This window comes from Nerophis ophidion, linkage group LG12, assembly GCF_033978795.1.
Source record: "Nerophis ophidion isolate RoL-2023_Sa linkage group LG12, RoL_Noph_v1.0, whole genome shotgun sequence".
Taxonomy (NCBI): domain Eukaryota; kingdom Metazoa; phylum Chordata; class Actinopteri; order Syngnathiformes; family Syngnathidae; genus Nerophis; species Nerophis ophidion.
The window spans coordinates 30,098,400-30,119,284 of NC_084622.1; the positions used below are offsets into that span (position 1 = coordinate 30,098,400).

At 39.5% G+C, this 20,885-nt stretch overlaps 1 protein-coding gene across 1 annotated transcript in view; it reads right to left on the reverse strand.

The window, feature by feature from the left end:
• cmip (c-Maf inducing protein) overlaps nt 1-20,885 on the reverse strand; it is a 107,414-nt gene that overhangs the window by 30,561 nt on the left and 55,968 nt on the right. The window contains exons 2-11 of the mRNA XM_061917338.1: nt 20,484-20,609; nt 13,579-13,629; nt 13,131-13,292; nt 10,653-10,694; nt 10,317-10,379; nt 10,155-10,235; nt 9,939-10,042; nt 7,405-7,509; nt 5,875-6,318; nt 2,266-2,331 (exon numbers count right to left, since the gene is read on the reverse strand). Of these exons, the coding sequence (XP_061773322.1) occupies nt 2,266-2,331; nt 5,875-6,318; nt 7,405-7,509; nt 9,939-10,042; nt 10,155-10,235; nt 10,317-10,379; nt 10,653-10,694; nt 13,131-13,292; nt 13,579-13,629; nt 20,484-20,609 (1,244 nt within the window). The remainder of the gene's footprint in view (nt 1-2,265; nt 2,332-5,874; nt 6,319-7,404; nt 7,510-9,938; nt 10,043-10,154; nt 10,236-10,316; nt 10,380-10,652; nt 10,695-13,130; nt 13,293-13,578; nt 13,630-20,483; nt 20,610-20,885) is intronic.

A 20,885-nucleotide genomic window follows, 5' to 3' on the forward strand; every position in this document is an offset into this window, starting at 1 on the left:
ACAACATCCGGAGTTGAGGTCAGCAGAACACCATCCGCACCATACACGGTGTTGATAGTGCACTGCTTCCCCTTCCTGAGGCGGCGGACGGTGGTCCAGAATCGCTTCAAAGCCGTCCGGAAGTCATTTTCCGTAGCTTCCCCGAACTCCTCCCCTGTCCGAGTTTTTGCCTCAGCGACCGCTGAAGCCGCACACCGCTTGGCCTGTCGGTACCTGTCCACTGCCTCCGGAGTCCTATGAGCCAAAAGGACCCGATAGGACTCCTTCAGCTTGACGGCATCCCTCACCGCTGGTGTCCACCAAGGGGTTTTAGGATTTCCGCCCCGACAGGCACCAACTACCTTGCGGCCACAGCTCCGATCAGCCACCTCGACAATAGAGGTGCGGAACATGGTCCACTCGGACTCAATGTCCAGCACCTCCCTCGTGACATGTTCGAAGTTCTCCCGGGGATGGGAATTGAAACTTTCTCTGACAAGAGACTCTGCCAGACGTTCCCAGCAGACCCTCACAATGCGTTTGGGCCTGCCAGGTCGGTCCGGCATCCTCCCCCACCATCGCAGCCAACTCACCACCAGGTGGTGATCGGTAGAAATTTCCGCCCCTCTCTTCACCCGAGTGTCCAAAACATAAGGCCGCAAATCCGATGACACAACTACAAAGTCGATCATGGAACTGCGGCCTAGGGTGTCCTGGTGCCAAGTGCACATATGGACACCCTTATGTTTGAACATGGTGTTTGTTATGGACAATCCGTGACGAGCACAAAAGTCCAATAACAAAACACCACTCGGGTTCAGATCCGCCTCTCCAGGTTTCACTGTCGTTGCCAACATGAGCGTTGAAGTCCCCCAGTAGGACAAGGGAATCACCCGGGGGAGCACTTTCCAGTAGTCCCTCGAGTGTACCCAAAAAGGGTGGGTACTCTGAACTGCTGTTTGGGGCGTAAGCACAAACAACAGTCAGGACCCGTCCCCCCACACGAAGGCGGAGGGAGGCTACCCTTTCGTCCACTGGGTTGAACTCCAAAGTGCAGGCTTTAAGCCGGGGGGCAACCAGAATTGCCACCCCAGCCCATCGCCTCTCACTGTCGGCAACGCCAGAGTGGAAGAGGGTCCAGTCCCTCTCGAGAGAAGTGGTTCCAGAGCCCTTGCTGTGTGTCGAAGTGAGTCCGACTATATCCAGCCGGAACTTCTCCACTTCGCGCACTAGCTCAGGCTCTTTCCCCCCCAGTGAGGTGACGTTCCACGTCCCAAGAGCTAGCTTCTGTAGCCGAGGATCGGACCGCCAAGTGCCCTGCCTTCGGCTTCCGCCCAGCTCACATTGCACCCGACCTCTATGGCCCCTGCTATGGGTGGTGAGCCCATTGGAGGGGTGACCCACGTTGCCTCTTCGGGCTGTGCCCGGCCGGGCCCCATGGGAACAGGCCCGGCCACCAGGCGCTCGCCATCATATATATATATATATATTTATATATATATATATATATATATATATACATACACACACACAATACCATTGGATTTGTGTCAAAACATTGGGGTCTATTTAGTTAAATTCAAGTATATACAAGCAAGTAATCGAATGCAATTAATAACGATTCAAAACTGTGAAGAATCTGTTAACATTTTTTTGTATAATTTTCCCTTTTTGACTGGGCTCAGAAGAGTATGGAGACTTTGTAAAATTTGTATTCTAAAATCCCAAAGAGGAATGCATTCTGAGAAATTGACAATTTTGTGCAAAGTATGCAGGTTTGCTTCAAATGCTGCGGAACCCTTTTGGAGCATATTTTGGAAAGAACATGACTTTTATGCAAAGCGACTGTGATAACTGAAACTTTGGGCAATGATCATACACAGAGTGAAATTTAAGGTCAGTAGATTTGCTGGACCTTTGTAGGATTTAATAAAATTTTCATGGGTTCTGTTATTTTTTTTATGAGGGATGTGTGGGGGGTACCCTTTATATCTTAGCGTCTGTAGATCTTTAAAGCCCGACCATTTGGCTATAATCAACTGTGTTGTTTTTGTGTATTCATTTCATGGTTCAACAAACATGTGACCACAGAAATTCCACACAATTGACTGATATTTAAACTTTTTTTTTTTTTTTTTTACTAATTATGGGCCTTCCTTGACACTAGATCTATACTATCTAACAATGTTTATTCTAAAGCACAATGATATTCTAAATGTTTAAACATGCAGTGTAAAAATGGTCTAATTCTGAATCCAAATGTGCTGTGAGGTGTGTAAAACTCACTCTTTAGGAAAAGGAATGGGCTGCAACAGGCTGGCCAGCGCAGGTCTCCAGTCATCATAATCAGACCTGCCACAAACAGGTCATAAAAAGAGTTATGAGTGCTGGACGCTGAACAAGTAAGGCCCCAAAAGGTGTGGTTGAACATGATCTTCTGTGCTAATGACGCAGGCCCACAGTGCGCATTTAACACGAAAAGTATTAAATTACCTGGAGTGTTTTTGTTTTTTTGTTTTTTTTTAACCAACTGCTGCAGCCCCTGTTTTCAGGCCAGCCTATTTGGTTACAAAACCCACACTTTGAAAGAAAGTCAAACGCGGAACTACTGATCCACTTTCACATTGTGGTATCCAATTCCAACCTTTTTATTAATTTATCAGTACTGTCTGACCCATTAACACCAATGTCTACTTCCAAACAAATATTCCGACTCCACTAACTACAACGGTTATATGCACGGACCGGCCATAACATTAGGAAATTTGCACAAGTATAAGTAATATCAAATACAAGTTTTGTTTCACAATAATAATAATTTTTGACTGACAATTTTAGAAATAGAACAACAATACAACATTTAATAAAAACAAGTATTTACCAAAATTTGTAGTTATTAATCTTAATAAAACACATAAAAGAAAAACATACATACTTTTCATTGGATAAATACAAATTGTTTATTGTTAATAGTGAACTCTTGTAATATTTTGATTAATTTACTTTGAAGCTCTGAAAACCTCTCTGTTTAATGGAGCTTAGTTGTACAATACTGCACAATAGGGCTGCAGCTATCGAAAATTGAGTTATCAATATATAAATTAGTTTATTTGATTAAATAAGTAACCGGATAAAAAACTATATAACCTGAATGCATATTTTAGGGAAAATAGTTAAAATAAACAACATTTTTTATGTTTGCCATAACCTTCATTCTTTTTTCCAATTAACATTGAAATTGTACTTTTAACATGTGTGCGGTATTAAAAAAAAAATTAAAAAAATGAACTTTGCTGTTCGCCACCACACAGATCCCGGCGCCCACACACCAACACTGTCATGTGCTCTCTATTGCAGCAACTTTGCGGAAACAATGTCCGCTTATTTAAAGTTCAGGGCTCTCCCATTTGGTCAATTTTTCTTTAGTTACACACAATAAATGAATAACTGAAGCATCAGAATACAAATCCAAGCCTTTTTTTTTACATTTAAATAATCGATTAATCGTTGCAGCCCTATTGCAAACTACAATCAAAATAAATAATACGCATAGTTACGTTAACAATTACATTAAATTTTGAATAAAATAATTGTATTATCTCGGCTAAGGAACAATGCTTACTAATAGAATTGTAAACAAAATTTGAAAGAAATAAGCCTTTTGTGTACATAAACAAGTTGTTGGTATTTGAGTTAAGCTCATAAAAAAATCATATTTTGATTCAGTGTAAGCCACTATGGTGCCAAAGAAAGTTGCAAGTGCCCCCACTTTGATGAGGAAGATGAGAAACAAGATTAAATTCAAAAATGAAAGTACAAAGGTGTAAATGTTCATTTATCCAAGGTTGATTGGCAACACTTAATTGGCCCTAGTGTGTGAATGTGAGTGTGAATGTTGTCTGTCTATCTGTGTTGGCCCTGCGATGAGGTGGCGACTTGTCCAGGGTGTACCCCGCCTTCCGCCCGATTGTAGCTGAGATAGGCGCCAGCGCCCCCCGCGACCCCGAAAGGGAATAAGCGGTAGAAAATGGATGGATGGATGTTCTATTTCATTCTTTTTGCATGTAAAAGCAAAATTATGTGTTTTACATCTGTTTTGACTTTCAATGTTTAGGTGTCTGGAATGGATTTCTCAAATTTGCATTATACTGTATCTTATGGGGAAAATTATTTTGATTTTCATACTACTCAGTTTTCCTCTGACCTTTTGGAAGGCCTGGGTGATTACATGATCATGATCGATGATCGCGATTAATTTAAATTCAATCACGGTGATCAGATGTTAAAATATTTTCTTGATCAAACATGGCAGAAATGTCTGTTAGAAAATACCACGGTAGTAAACAATAGGGAAGCAATGGTGCTCAGTATAATCCTGCACGGAACAACCTGCCTTTATTGACTGTGACCCTGTGAGTGTCTGTGAGTGTGTGTGTGTTTGTGTACGTTTGCTTGTTGTGTTGGGATTGAAGTTGTTGGTGTCCATGTGAGTGCGCGACCATCCCTATCCACTTTCCCGAAAGTTAGGCTTGTCATGTCGTAATTAATGTTCAGTCAGTGTTGTGCCTCTTCTCGCTTACACAGCTAGAAGTGCAGCCCAGAAGAACCAAATAAATAAATATGGCTAACACTTGCATATTAACATTAAGAAGAAGCTGCAACTTCAGGGACAGACATTAGTCTCACTGACTGAGTTCACATTGTGGTGCACAGTAATCCTGCCCTGAATCCAGACTTGCGGGCAGGCACAAAATGCGTTTGTGACTAAACTACTGTGTTGGTCCCAAAAGGGGAAATAAACACCCACTAATTCCATCTATTTTCTACGGCTTATTCCCTTTGGGGTTGCAAGGGGCGCTGGTGCCTATCTCAGCTACAATCGGGTGCAAGGCGGGGTACACCCTGGACAAGTCGCTACCTCATCGCAGGGCCAACACAGATTGACAGATAACATTCACACTCACACACTAGTTAATCCATCCATTTTCTACCGCTTATACCCTTTTGGGTGGCGGGGGGCGCTGGTGCCTATCTCAGCGACAATCGGGCGGAAGGCGGAGTACACCCTCATCGCAGGGCCAACACAGATAGACAGACAACATGCACACTCACACACTAGTTAAATCAGACAAAATACATTTTTATCTAAACATGTTTTGTTTATGTGTTTACTCTGATTTAACTCCTCAGATATGACATGTACTAAAAAACAGACGGACACTTGCTGTTCAAACAATTTTTGAGTTTGTGGATAAAAACATTTTGCTCCTGAAATAAACATTAAACACATTTTATGTGTTGGTACACATAATTTCACAGTATCTCAAATTCAAACTGCACGTTAAGGTATTTTATGATATAATATAAAATACAGAATTTGAGATTTAAAAAATGCCCAAATCTGGGTCACCGGTAGGAAGCACTGATGTATACAAGTAATCAAAGTATTAAAATAAACATTTACCATTTGAAAGTGTTATTTAGTAAATATTAACTTGAAATAAAAGTGTTGAAGTATTCAGTGCACCATTGGTACCTGTACTGTTGCACCTCGAGTAGGCACAATCATAGATATAAACACAATGATAGTTGTCAGCTCTTAGCATGTACTACCTCTATCAAACATGGTGGAAATGTCTGTTACAAGATACTGCAGTAGTAAACAGCTGTATAATCCTGCATGGGACACTCCGAGTTCAATAAAAACTCATTTTAATCAAGATGGAATGATATGAATAAATTATCGGTAATCGTGATACATTTTTTTGCAATATTGCCCAGCCGTATGGAAGTCTGTGTGGTCCTCGGTGGAAATATTTTGGATGGCCCTGGACTAAGCTATGAATGGTTGTGTGATCGATAAGCAATACAATAGGTAATTGCATGTAAACTTACAGCATCTTGAGAATGAGCGCAAAGCAGCCAAGCACGCGGTCAGCCTGCGCTGGCAGCTGAATGGACAGAGTGTTGACAGCCGGGCTGACCAGCAGACAGTCAATGAGGTTGGGTTCACTATTGGCGTCTGGCTTTTGCTTTGTGTTGGCAGAGTTGTTGTTGCGCTCCAACTCCACCAGGATCTCGCTGGAGTTGACCACAGACGGCGGCGGAGAGAGGGGAAGGGAGGGTGTTGGGGATGATATGGGGATTGAAGGTGGAAGGTTTGGAGGAGCAGGAGGCGGTGGCTGAGGAGGAGTAAGGTTAGAGGAGAGGTGTAGCAGGGTGGCAGAAGGCGGCGTCGGGGGCTCTGGGCGTAGCAGGCGGAGTGGCATTGGAGGCTTGCGATCATTCTGTTGCTGGCAGCCATTTCTGATTTCTTTCAGGCTTGGAGAGTTGTCTCGACTGAAGGGAATGATGGCGGTAGAAAAAAAAGCAGGAGTGATTAATGAGTTTAAAAGTTCAGATTAAAGACAATATTATGCACACCAAGATCTATTAGCAACTGATCCCAGTTATGAGCCCTTTACAGCCAGGAGACATGTTACCAACGTGATTGTTGCACCATTGTGGGTTGGAGTTTTGGAAAAAATATCTTCAAAGATGGTTAATCTCTGGGGTGAAAGATATTAGCAACCACAATGTTAACTGCAAGGATATGAATGACGCTACTGCAAGTAGTTGCAACCTATGATGTGCATTTCAGTCAACACAAGGCCTCTTGGAACAAAGCACTTGCAACATATCAAATTTAAATGACAATTTCTCCTAAAATCCAATTAATTTAATTATGTTAAATTGAAGTTGCAAACAGGAAGTATAATTTCAATTCCAATTTGAATGTGAGGAATAATTTAATTTTGGTGTGTTCCACAAACATGCATTACAGTCAGTATATTCCATTTATGACTGTTTTACATATTTAATGGAGATAATAGTTTAAATGATTCTCATGTGCACATATTATTACACAAAATGTTTTTCATCGACAATTAAGAATTAAAGCATTGGGTTAATAAGTTAAATTAATAAGTTAATTTAAATATAAAGGCAAGCAATCTCGAAAAAGTGTAATTAATCTGATTTAAAAATGTAATTGTTTGATTAAACTAATATTTAGTATTTGGTCCCCAACCTAACATGACAAATGCTTCTATCACTTGGCAATAAGGAAATTCTCTGAATTGCAATGAATTGGATTCCACTTCCTGTCATTCAAATTCAATTCTTCAAATTAATTTAAATGCAATTTCAAATAAATTCTAGAATCACAGACAGCTGAAAGTAAAAATATTACATGTAAATATGACTAGGCAGCTCAAGCAATGAGAAACAAACGAATACAATTTTATAAATAAAGAGGTATACAAATATAATATTGACCAAACATTGAAACAAGGTGTTAGTGTCGTAACACCAGGTGTGGGATGTGAAAGCAATGACGCAATTATGCTGAGGAAAAAAAAGTTAAAAGTCACATGTGTGACTAACCTGTTAATGAAATCCTCATAACAGGAGTAAATGGCAGCAAGACATACTGCAACCAGGTTTGGCAGAACACGAGGGTGAGGGCACTGCCCTGTTGGCCCGTGCATGCTGCAACACAGTGTAAGTTAGTCATCGGGGTTGTTATCAAGAGAAAATAATGACCACTTCAAATAAATAATTAGGAATTTCCTTTAGAATCAATAATTCTTTCAACCAAATGAGCTCTATTTAGAGCAGGGGTGTCCAAACTTTTTCCACTGAGGGCCGCACACTGTAAAATCAAAGCAAGCGGGGGCCATTTTGATATTTTTTATTTTAAAAACCAATACAATATATGTATAAACAAACATACATTCAGGCCTCCACTCAGGCTTGATCTCAGGGACCTCAAAGGGTTTTGGTCAAAAAATATATAAAAAATGTGTCATTATTCAGTACTTTTACATTATTTTTATTCAAGGTTTTAAATCTCTAGATCAACATTAGGTCTATCAGTCAATATAAAGTTGTTTAAATATTTAAGTTGTATGCCCTTTTGTCAAAGAAAGCCATGTTTTTTTAATGGAAAAAAACACAAAATATGCAATATTTTTACCCGATAAAATGTTTTAGTGGAATATTTGAGATTATATAATAGTTGGAGCCTTAAAAAGGTCAACAACTCATAACATAAATTCATTATTATTTTTTGAAGAATGACACTTAACAACAAATTATTGGGGATCCAAAAGGGTCCTACTCATTAAAGTTTCAAAATGTTAAAAAATAAATTGTAAATTTTTTTACTGTTTACTTTTATCACAATAATCTTGAGATCAACTTCAGATCTATCCGTCAATTAAAAGTTGTATTGTTGTTTATGTTTGTTTATTCGTTTTAGGCACTTCTTTAAAAATAACAGCTTAATTTTTTTTATGGCAAACAAAACATGCAACATTTTCCCCCTAAAAATATCTCAAAGCCGAATATTTAATGTGACGTAGTTGGAGCCTTGAATAGGTCAAAAATTCATAATGACATTGATTTTGATTCAATATTATTTTTAAAGAAAGAAACAGCCTGCATGACAACTTTGTGTTATTAGATAGATAGATAGATAGATAGATAGATAGATAGATGGATAAACAGTACTTTATTGATTCCTTCAGGAGAGCTCCTTCAGGAAAATTAAAATAAGTCAACAATGCAACAATTTCTTTTTACATTTCACCTGGTTGCTCTTTTATACCACTTTTTTTAATTGTATTTTTAGAATGTACCGTGGGGCCGTTTAAAAAATGACCTGCGGGCCACAAATGGCCCCCGGGCCGCACTTTGGACACCCCTGATTTAGAGGAATACATCTTTTATCTGCAGGAGCCAGCTCTTTTGAAGTCAGTCAATATGAGTGTCTCAACTCACACATTTCTGTATTTACACTGATGTCGTTTCAGTGCATTAGTACATAGTGAGATTTACTTACGGTAAATGAGAAATTAAACTGTGTATAATTACCCTTTCATACAACTGAATTAGATAAGCGTTGTATTTCCTGTATTCATCCCACTGGGATAAAATATTTCAAACATGCCATTCAGAAAATAATTCAGCGAAATCGAAAGTGGTGTTATCCTCAAATGGCAAAGGACTGCTATTGAACATTCCAAAATGATCAACTGCTCACAGGGACACACTTGAAATGGTCACGACATATCAGTACTTGGGGATTGTTATTGATGAACATATTTTTTAAATCACACATAAAAAACGTGTGTCAAAAAGTTAAAATTACATTGTTTTTTTCTTTAGAGGCAAGTCCTGTTTTTCCCTATATTTTAGGAAACGCTTGATCCTGACCACTTTCACGTCTTTGTTAGGTCATTAAGACTTGCTTTTTATGAATGCACCCGACACTTACTTGAAAAAACTGGATACTGTGCAGCACTGTGCCCTATCTTTTATTACTTTTTGTGGCAACATTGTCCACCACTCCACTTTGTATGCAAAGGCAAAATGTCCATTTTGTTTGTTCGTGGAGTTTCTCGATGGATGTTTTTTTTATATATGAATCACTTCTTGGGCTGGTTACCACCTATTTGTGTTCTTATGGGTGTAGAAATTTCAGTCGCTACAGCTTAAGGCCACAGGACATCCTTAGCATGTTTGTTCCTAAACCAACACAAATCTTGGATAAAAAAAAACAACTTCAGATATGCAGCTCCCTGGTTTTGGAATGACTTGCAAAAGTATTTTAAGTTGCCTAAGCCCATCAATTCCGGGGAATTTCAGTCCATTTTAAAGATCGAGAAACATGTTCTATTGGGCATTGTATTTGTTTTTAAATTGTTTTTAATGAAATAATGTATATTTTTATGTTAGTTGAGTAAGTAATTTATTTATTTATTTTGAGTTCTGCTGTTTTTGTTATATGTGTTTTTGTAACTTGGTTTTGCTGCCCTCTTGGCCAGGTCACTCTTGGAAAAGAGATTTTAATCTCAATTAGTTTCTTAACTGGATAAATAAAGGATTTTGATTGATTCAGTTTGAAAGTTACTCACCTGTGGACAAACTTCTTGACAACTTCCATTCCTGCATTGAGTTCATTGAGAGCCAATATGTACTCCTGAGTGAACAGGCGCAGTCGAGGGCACTTTCCAAAATCCTGCAATAAACAAACAAACATGAGCAAACTGAAGGAACAAAGCAACAAATTAAAACCCGGGCAATGAAAGAGAGGTAGTCCCTCATACACACAGTCCTGCAGCATTTCTCACCATGTTGTGTTTGAGGATTCTCTGCACCACAGGAGTGAACACTTCTATAACCACCATTGAACGCGGACGCTCCCGGCAGTGCTGCAACACAGTAAGTACCGTCAAAGACATGTGCTGGGCATTCAGGTCGCTAACAGTACGTTTAATGGCGTTGCATCTCACCTTACAGAAGAACTCGCACAGATCTGGGGGTGGGTGGTTGTTTTCCAGAAGAGGTGCAATAGCCTGCACATGCATGCACACAGAGAGACACGGTGATTGATAAAAAAAAAATTCCATATCTCATATTTATCTTGGCTGAGAGCTAGGGGAATGAATGTTCTGAGCCATGTGATAACACAGGTGAGTAATAAAAACATTACAACCAAAGATCAAATACACTTATTTAACTTGAAATGGATGATTTAATGTGCATCATTACTTCCATTTTGTAGTTCTTCTACAGCTCAATCAAACTAAATCTTCTATAAATCAATAAAATCAAACATCTGCACTTACCACAATGATGTTCTCATGATCCTGTGAGCTGAGATTGGAGTTCTGAGGACAGAAAATGACCAAAAAAATTGTTTAGTGAAGAAGTGAATGGATTTATGCCAAGCCAAGACTTCTGGATCACCAATACTATTATAGCCTCAGAGGAAATGAAGAATCCAAGTAGACAAAAAAGTCACAGAGGAAAGAGGACAACAAAAAAGACAAATCCCAATCAAAACAGTTATTTGATATCACACAGAAACATGTCTCGGCTGGAAACTTTGTTTTCATATAGCTAAGGGGTCTGCAATTCGCAGCTCTTCAGACTCCTCCTTGCGGCTCACTTCACAGAGCTCAGATGTTTTTTTAACACAGGAATTAGGGCTGGGCGATATCACGGAGCAGAGAGGTAGCAGCATGGGTGACGTTAGCTGTGTTGCGAGTGGTAATAAGAGAGGAAGATTGTGCCAATCTGGTAACAAATGAAGGAAGAATTAATACCCAAGAAAAAACAGCAGGGCGTCCATCATCTGGCGGTGGTTTGGCTTCAAGTGGGAATATGTCGAACAGACAACCGTAATTTGTCAAGTGTGGGGCAGAAGCGTTGCTACAAAAAGTAGCATTACTGCTAATGTAGCATAATTTGAAAAGTCACCTGCTAGAGAATGAAGAGTGCTTACTCCGCATGCCAACATCTCCATTCGGTGCCACACCAACCAAATGCCGAGGAAAACATTTCCACATCAACACCGTATGAAAAAAATAGTGAACAACATAAGGATATAACGTCCGCAGTAACCCACCACTTAGCGATTTGATTTCCTATTATGCAGCTCATTTTTATTTGACAGTTATTGACAAATCTTGTGTGACATCATGCACAAAACTGGACTTTATTTGTTTGAAACTATTGTGGTGGCGTTCTGTACAATAAGTACACTTTAATTTAGTGTTGTTTTGATATGTCATCTTAGTGACATCACGAACAAAAGTGCACTCAGAGCTTGTTTTAAAATGCCTCTGACAATCTTGCATTTTCTGTTTTGAAATTAGATTAATTTTTGTGCCAATGCTTAACTGTTTAATAAATACAGTTTTGGTCAATTGACTTAGTTGTGATTTCCCTCTCTGCATGAAAGTTTAAAATGAGCATATATTGATGCAGTATGAATAAGAATGTTTTAATGTAGACACATAGAATCATCATACTGCTGTGATTACATGCATCAAAAAAGGCAGAATGAATTGGTTTCATTTTGCATGGACAGATTTATTTGCCTTAACTGCCAATGATGCTGGCTAACCTGTGTGCTTAAGACTGAGGTGAACAAACAACAAAAAATGTGCCACGCACAATGAATTTCTGTTTGTCAGATTCCGTTGTGGTAACTGGAACATTTCTAAAAAGATTCAAACTAGTGTTATGATTTGGTGGCTCAAGACAATTTTTCTCTGGTGAAAGAAAGGGAAATGTCTCTTTTGGTAGTAGATAAGGGTTGACAACCCCTGATAAAGCATGATGCTCAAAACTATTGAACATTCATTATTATTATTATTATTATTATTATTATAATTATTAAATACAGTATTGGATTTGTTAAGGTTGTTTGAGTTCAAATGTAGTTTTTAATGAATGGCTTTTTCAATTTTTTTGTTTTGCGCCTGCTCATTTTGCATTGTAAAGCTCTCCCTTCAATTAGGTTAAAATCCTCCCGTGCAAATCAGACTTAGAACTAGAATCCGAATCATAGTAAGAAACTGATTTATTGGCCAAGTATGTTTAACACAACACAACCAAAGACATGCACCTGGGGATAGGTTGATTGGCAACACTAAATTGGCCCTAGTGTGTGAATGTGAGTGTGAATGTTGTCTGTCTATCTGTGTTGGCCCTGCGATGAGGTGGCGACTTGTCCAGGGTGTACCCTGCCTTCCGCCCGATTGTAGCTGAGATAGGCGCCAGCGCCCCCCGCGACCCCGAAAGGGAATAAGCGGTAGAAAATGGATGGATGGATGTTTAACACAAAAAGAATTTAACTTGGTAAGACTGTGCTCTCGGCAGAACAGGGGTTAGTACGTGTGCCTCACAATACGAAGGTTCTACGTTCGATCCGGGGCTCTGGATCTTTCTGTGCGGAGTTTGGATGTTCTCCCTGTGACTGCCTGGGTTCCGTTCGGGTAGTCCGGCTTCCTTACACCTCCAAAGACATGCACCTAGTGAGTGAATGTGAGTGTGTATGTTGTCTATATGTGTTGGCCTGCGATGAGGTGGCGACTTGTCCAGGGTGTACCCCGCAATCCGCCCGTGTGCAGATGGAATAGGCTCCTGCACCCCCCGCGACCACGTAAAGAACAAGCGGTAGAAAATGGATGGATGAATGGATGGACAGTGATCTCTTTGTTCAATGCAAGAAAGAAAGAAAACTGCAATAGCTACAAGAGAGCACAGCACTCCATACTTGTGTACAAACTGTACATAATGGTGTACCGCATGTGTACCTCAGCTAGCAGAGTGGAGATGATGTGTAGAGGGGCCTGGTGGATGGACTCATCCTGCAGTGGTGAGGTCAGGGCCATGTCCACTAGCGCTCTGATCTCCTTTAGTACTACATCCCAGCGACTTGGATTATTCAACACCTTTCTATATTTGTAGATCTTTTTCTAAAAAGGAGGAGGAAAAAGTTATAGAAGAAAACATTTGGTATTTTTACCAAAAAAACACAAAGCTTAACTGGTTAAGTTGTTTATATTTTGCTTATACACATAATATCATGGTTGGTAAAGTTGACCAAAAAACTATTGGCAAAGCATCAGAGGTGATTTAATCAACTTTTTCACACTTGTTCCTTGCTACTGGGGCACACATGGCACTGTCAGACATGTTGAGCTCTTCAGTAACAAACTGTTTTAAAAAGTATCAATGGCATTAAGAGTTTAAAATTCCTACCTTCCATTGTAAGGAGTGAAACCACTGGTCCCTTAAGTAGCTGTTAGCGGCCTGTGGAATCACAAACACAGAAGTATTTGGTCAAATGTATTTAAAGGACATACAGGTGCTGTTCATATTATTAGAATATAATGAAAAAGTTGATTTATTTCAGTAATTATATTCAGAACGTGAAACTTACATATTACATCAATTCATTACACACATAGTGATATATTTGAAATGTTTATTTCTTTAAATTTTGATGATTAGTACTGACAATTACTGAAAATCCCAAATTCAGTATCTTTAAAAATTTTAGAATATTAGTTACAGCTAGTACCAAAAAATATTTTTGGGAAAAGTGGGCCAACGGAGACGGACATCACTTGAGTCACACTTCTGCATTCTGACCATGTTATCAAATCAGTCACACTTGAAATATGCAAAAATTGGAAAGATATGTGCTGTCTATCATTCACAATCCTTATGTAAGACAAGAATACATATGCTTGGCTTGTTTATGCATTCGAAATCATAATAACTAACAACTGATTCAGCAGATCAAAGGTCCTCTGTTGTGCTCATTATACTATCTCTAATAACATCCACAAATTGCCAACAATAATTCATATACATGTCGTGAACTGAAAATTTACGAAATGAGTGACATTCTAATTATAAGTGCCAAAGCAGACAGACTATTGATAGCAGTGAGCTAATACTAGTTTACGCTGTTGTTTTTGACACTCAAGCTGGCAGCTTCTTCTACTTTGTCTCAAACTTAAATTCTAGATATCATTCGAGATATACAGGACAGGCCAAAAGTTTGGACACTCCTTCTCATTCACAACACTACTGATGGTCCCAAATCCATTAATAAAGCAAGAAATTCCACCAATCAACACTGATAAGGCACACCTGTGAAGTGAAAACATTTCAGGTGACTACCTCTTTTGAAGCTCATCGAGAGAATGCCAGGAGTGAGCAAAGCACTAATCAGAGCAAAGGGTGGCTATTTTGAAGAACCTACAATATAAAACATGTTTTCAGTAATTTAACCTTTTTTTTTTGTTAAGTACATAACTCCACGTGTGTTCCTTCATAGTTTTGATGCCTTCAGTGACAATCTACAATGTAAATAGTCATGGAAATAAAGAAAACGCACTGCATGAAAAGATGTGTCCAAACTTTGGGCCTATACTGTAATTCATATAATTCAGTAGACAAATGTGGCCATCGTTCGACAGGCTGGCCAACTTCCACGTCCCCCAAGATGGTGAAAATGACCAAAAAAGAAGTTTACCACTGGAACTTTTTTTAACCCTTAGTGAGGATTGCAATTAATTCTTCATCGAAACAAAATCTGGGTCGACATCCCAGTGAGAGTGGAAACATTACACTGAGTGTTTGTTGTATTATGGTTTGTATGTTTAGCACCTACAGTAGCAATGCTGCGGATGCTAGTGTCACAATAAAGCTGCATCCGCTGGGTATCACTGGACTTCTAACACCTATTGCTCATTCTTTTGGCTTTGCTGTCCTGGATCATAATCTTTCCAAAAAAAAATAGTTGTTGGTGCTCACAAAGTCGGCTTAATTCATTGCTATTAATGGAGAGGGGATCTGTGGTTCCTAACGCGACGTTACGCGATCACGTGACTGGATTCCTCCTTATCTCTCAAAATGGCTCGGGAATCTCCATGAGATCACATATACATGAGAATAGCTTCAATATAGAGGAAATTTGTTTTTCCACTTTACTAGTACTTTAAGGCTGCACTTCATGTGGTAAACAAACGGAATTATCTAAAAAAAATAAAACAATAATTCACATTTTTCAAACTTGTGTGTAACGTTGCAGTTCCCGAAAAAAGAAACATTTTAAATGGGCATATTCTAAAAATACAGTTAATCATTAATGAGAAATGTCATTAGCTATTACACTAATTTGTAGGATGGTCAAAAGATCTTGCGAGACTAAAGCATGACAATACTTCACTTTCAAGTGATGTATTGGAAAGGAAAGGACGCTGTCAGAAATGTATTTATTTTTCATAGTCAGAACAGAATTGCATATTAGGTGCTTTGCGCCTACATCAAACTGGGAGCTAGCAAACAGAGGTAGCCTCAGCGTACTCTGCACCAGTGGCACGGGTCACCCACTCAGGCAGGCGTGGTGGGGGGAAAAGTGCGGCCACTCTCCTTCATTTCAGTTCCACAGCCAACAAGGCGCGTGTGAATCTTCAAGCAGGCAAACTGCAACCCGTATATAATGGATTGCTTACCCTAGCAGAGCTAAGACAATACAGCCAAATCAGTGATACACTTAACAGATCACTTAGAGAACACCACTAAGCTACTCAAAAAATACTTTTAATTGATTTAAATTTTTAGAATCCAAATTTTTGTTTTTTTTCTTGTGGAAAGCTCAGTGTAGGTCATGTGTGCACAGTTACAAAAGACTTCAAAGTTCATACAGTATACACACCTTGTCAGAGTACTATTTAAAGCATGGGCGCTGTTGAGTTCTGAGACCCATTATAGCCCCAATCCTCAAAAAGCACCTGCTTAAAATTAAACATCTTGTCTCATTCTAGTGAATTGTGAATGTGAGTGAATTATATTTTATATAGCGCTTTTCTCAAGTGACTCAAAGCGCTTTCCATTGTGAAACCCAATATCTAAGTAATTTTTATATTTAAAAAAAAAAAAAATTCAAACCAGTGTGGGTGCCACTGGGAGCAGGTGGGTAAAGTGTCTTGCCCAAGGACACAATGGCAGTGACTAGGATGGTGGAAGCGGGGATCGAACCTGCAACCCTAAAAGTGCTGGCATGGCCGCTCTGACAACCGAGCTATACCGTCCCAATTCAATATCATAGATTGTTATATCTCGTAAAATGAGTACATCATCCCATTTCTAATAATTTGCCACCTACTGTATGTATCAACCAGGGATGTAAAGATAAACGGTATAATAATAAAGCAGTATAATGACAGCTCGCTAGCTGGGTTATGTTTCAAGATGAACATTAACATTCTCTTTCCCTATTAGGAAACAATATACCACAATCTAAATTTGTATGAACACATTGCTGTCTGAGCAACAAAGCTATTCAACAGAGCACATTGAGCTATAAGCTGTGCTATCTTAAAGCAGAGAGATTGATCTATACTCAGAGAAATAATACATGGAGGGGTTGACAATAGGTAGTGAAGTCAAAGGTTAAAAACACTTTAACCTTTACAAGTTAAAACGGAATAAGACAAACATCTTTAAAACACTCAAATAGAAATGATATCGTTTTTAAGAAGCCAAAACAATATTTACTGTTTTTTCTGTCAAGAAAGTATAGTGTGTGTCTATTCTAAAAATAAGTAAAACTTGGTTAAAAGATTTCAGTGTGTGTAAGTACGTTTTGAACACATTGGACAATATTGTGATATAATAATGATAATAGTGATGTAACAGTATCGTAGGTACCGCGGTATTGCAGTTTCAAAGTCTTCACAATAATGCCGTGACGTATGACGGTATCAAACAAAAATTTAATGGGTGTAGGTTTTTCTGGCGCTTTAAAAAACAAACTACATCTCAGACTCCGCGTAGCGCCGGACCGGCAAAGTGGGGGTGTGGAACACTGGAAGCAGGAAGTGAAGTGTGCTTGTTTTAGATGAAAGGAATTGTTCTTTGAACATTTCCTGAAAATGTAATCCAGATCTGTCCAAAGCTGCCTAATAAATTATCAATCCCTCCATCCATTTTTTTACTGTTTGTATCCCTCGATTTTGCGGCGGGCTGGAGCCTATCCAGCTGTACCGAGCAGAGGCTGGACAAGTCGCCACTTCATAAACCATCACCCAGAAAATATATTTGAAGCCAGCAAAGCCAAACATCTGTTTGTGAGGTATTTACATTATTAAAAGTAAAATTGTTAGTTAACTTTTCTAAGAAAAAGCATTTTCCACCCATCAATCCATTTTCTACCAATTGTTCCAAATGGAAAATGTTCATGGTGGAAGACACTGCTTCTCAAAGTAAAAGTTGAAATACATTAAAGTGAACATTACTGTTGTACACTTCTTACACACATTGCTTACATTATCACTCTAACAACACTCAACTTTATTTTTTTAAATATTTGTTCCTGCAGAATTATTTGCACTTAAAAATACATGTTTTAGGTAAAATTAAAATATTATTGGAATATTTTAACATTATATTTATGATCAATTACAGTCTATCTGTGTTGGCCCTGCGATGAGGTGGCGACTTGTCCAGGGTGTACGACGCCTTCCGCCCAAATGTAGCTGAGATAGGCACCAGCGCGCCCCGCTACCCCAAAGGGAATTAGCGGTATAAAATAGATGGATGGATACAGTAAGTGTGTTTATCTTAAAGATTCCTGTCACTGCCCTCGATTACCATGATGCTTGTGGGGGTATGGATAGGGGCGTGGTCCAAGCGCCATATAAATATAATTCACTTCATTAATTAAAATTAAAAAAACTTAGTTTGTGTGTCTTTAAATTGACTAACATCAAGTGTAAAACAATGTTTGCTCCGGCGTCTTTCATCTTTTACTTTTTGTGAAGCCTTGTCGTCCACATTGGACATGTTTATATCAGTTTGGAAAATGCGGTTTCTCAGAAAAGTTAACTCACCATTTAACATTGAATAATGTAAATACCTCACAAACATGTATTTACAAAGAACGAAACAAACGGTGGAAAAATGGATGGATGGATTGAAGATTTATCAAGTAGTTTTTCAATTTCCTCATATTTTCGCATTGAACATATTTATTATTTATTACCTCCATGCGGAGCGACGTGACCGGTTGGCTCACTGTCTTGTGCTAAAGAGGTTATGTTTTGACAGGGTATGTTCGTTTCATTACTGAAATAGTTATGGATAGGTTTTGATGACATTTTTCAGGAATTGTTAAAAAAAAAAAATTCTTTATTCGACTACGAACAGTCTTCACTCTTTGCTTACGGCGTTCAATACCCCAACCTTGCACAGAAGATTGTGGCAGAGTTGTGTGTGCAGTTTAATTTCAGACCCGGCCAACGCTAAAGCGCCGGTAAAAACTACATATCAGGGTTTTATTTGATATTGTCAGGGGTCACCTGTGAAGACTTTGAAATCAAAATACCGCGGTAGTGTGGTATGATGTTAATTTTGCACGGAAGGAAATACTCGTAAACATTTGGCACGTTGTTAGCATAATATTAGTAATAAAAGATAAAGAAAAGAGTGTCAAACTTTGTGTCTTCTTCTTAACGCTACACTGTATTAATCCTACATGTACAATTACATTATTTTGTTGATTGTCTTACGTAAAAAACACTCGTAAAAAACACTCATTTTAAAGATGTATCGGCTAATATGTTGCTGTGTCGCACAGCAACAATCAAATCCATTATGGGGAAATCCTGTATTATGGCAATTTTTAGTATTTTTCTAATTGACTTTTACCGTACCGTGGGCTTAATACAGTGATTTTGATAATGGTACATCCCTAAATGATAACCTTGATCATTTTAGTCACAATAACAGCGATATGAAATATTGCTACATCTCTGGTATCAACATGAATCGAAGTGGCTGGTAACAACCCTGTTGATAGATTATTATTTCCCATATTGAAGATGATTGTATTTATTGAGGGGTTCCGGTTTGGTGACCGCAGGATTAGGTCTCTGCTTTTTGCAGATGATGTGGTCCTGATGGCTTCATCTGGCCAAGATCTTCAGCTCTCACTGGATCGGTTCGCAGCCGAGTGTGAAGCGACCGGAATGAGAATCAGCACCTTCAAGTCCAAGTCCATGGTTCTCGCCCGGAAAAGGGTGGAATGCCATCTCTGGGTTGGGGAGGAGACCCTGCTCCAAGTGGAGGAGTTCAAGTACCTGGGAGTCTTGTTCACGAGTGAGGGAAGAGTGGATCGTGAGATCGACAGGCGGATCGGTGCGGCGTCTTCAGTAATGCGGACGTTGTACCGATCCGTTGTGGTGAAGAAGGAGCTGAGCCGGAGGGCAAAGCTCTCAATTTACCGGTCGATCTACGTTCCCATCCTCACCTATGGTCATGAGCTTTGGGTCATGACCGAAAAGATAAGATCACGGGTACAAGCGGCCGAAATTAGTTTCCTCCGCCGTGTGGCGGGGCTCTCCCTTAGAGATAGGGTGAGAAGCTCTGCCATCCGGGAGGAACTCAAAGTAAAGCCGCTGCTCCTTCACATCGAGAGGAGCCAGATGAGGTGGTTCGGGCATCTGGTCAGGATGCCACCCGAACGCCTCCCTAGGGAGGTGTTTAGGGCACGTCCAACCGGTAGGAGGCCACGGGGAAGACCCAGGACACGTTGGGAAGACTATGTCTTCCGGCTGGCCTGGGAACGCCTCGGGATCCCCCGGGAAGAGCTAGATGAAGTGGCTGGGGAGAGGGAAGTCTGGGTTTCCCTGCTTAGGCTGTTGCCCCCGCGACCCGACCTCGGATAAGCGGAAGAAGATGGATGGATGGATGGATGTATTCATTGGACAACTATTAACTGGCCAACTATCCACAGTTTTTTTGTTGACTTTTGAATAATGACATTTTGTTCACTTATTGTTGAAAATGATGCCTAATACTAACCTTAAAACAGAGATACATATATAACTGTGGTTATAGCATACCTTTACACCCCTATTGATGAGGCATCTATTTATCAAACATTATTTATTCTTTGCGTTGACTTCAGACCTAAAACTTTGATACCTGTCTGTTAGTTCCAAAGTACAATGGGGGTTGCAGGGATTGTGAGCCACACAGAATCTGTAGAGGGGATGTGACGTGCAAAAGACAACTGATTTCCGATTGCACACTTAGTAGGTGTTTGTTTCAAGCCAGTGTATTTAGCATCGCATGTAAGTGTATTGTACCTGCAGCAGGACAGTGCCACCAGGAAAGCTTAGCTGGACACAGTACTTTGGTGCATTGTCCCATGAAAGGAGCTGCAGGTCCTCTATGGAGCTGTAAGACAACGACGTCTCCATGTAACCAGTAGGCTGTGGATAAGAAAGAACATATTAGATTGACACCATTTGATTCAAATAGAGCACACAGGACAAAGTAGCATGTTTGACATAACATGTACCTTGGGCATGGACAAAAACAATCACAATGTGGTTCATAGTTTGGTCTTTGTCCACTGTGACAATATCAACAGTAGTGAGTGAGTAACTGCTGCTGGAAAAATGCAGCGATGATGATTGATTCCACAAAAGTGACAACATTTTTTTTTATGAAACCATTTTTTGAGTAGGGGGTTGCTGTGACAAGAG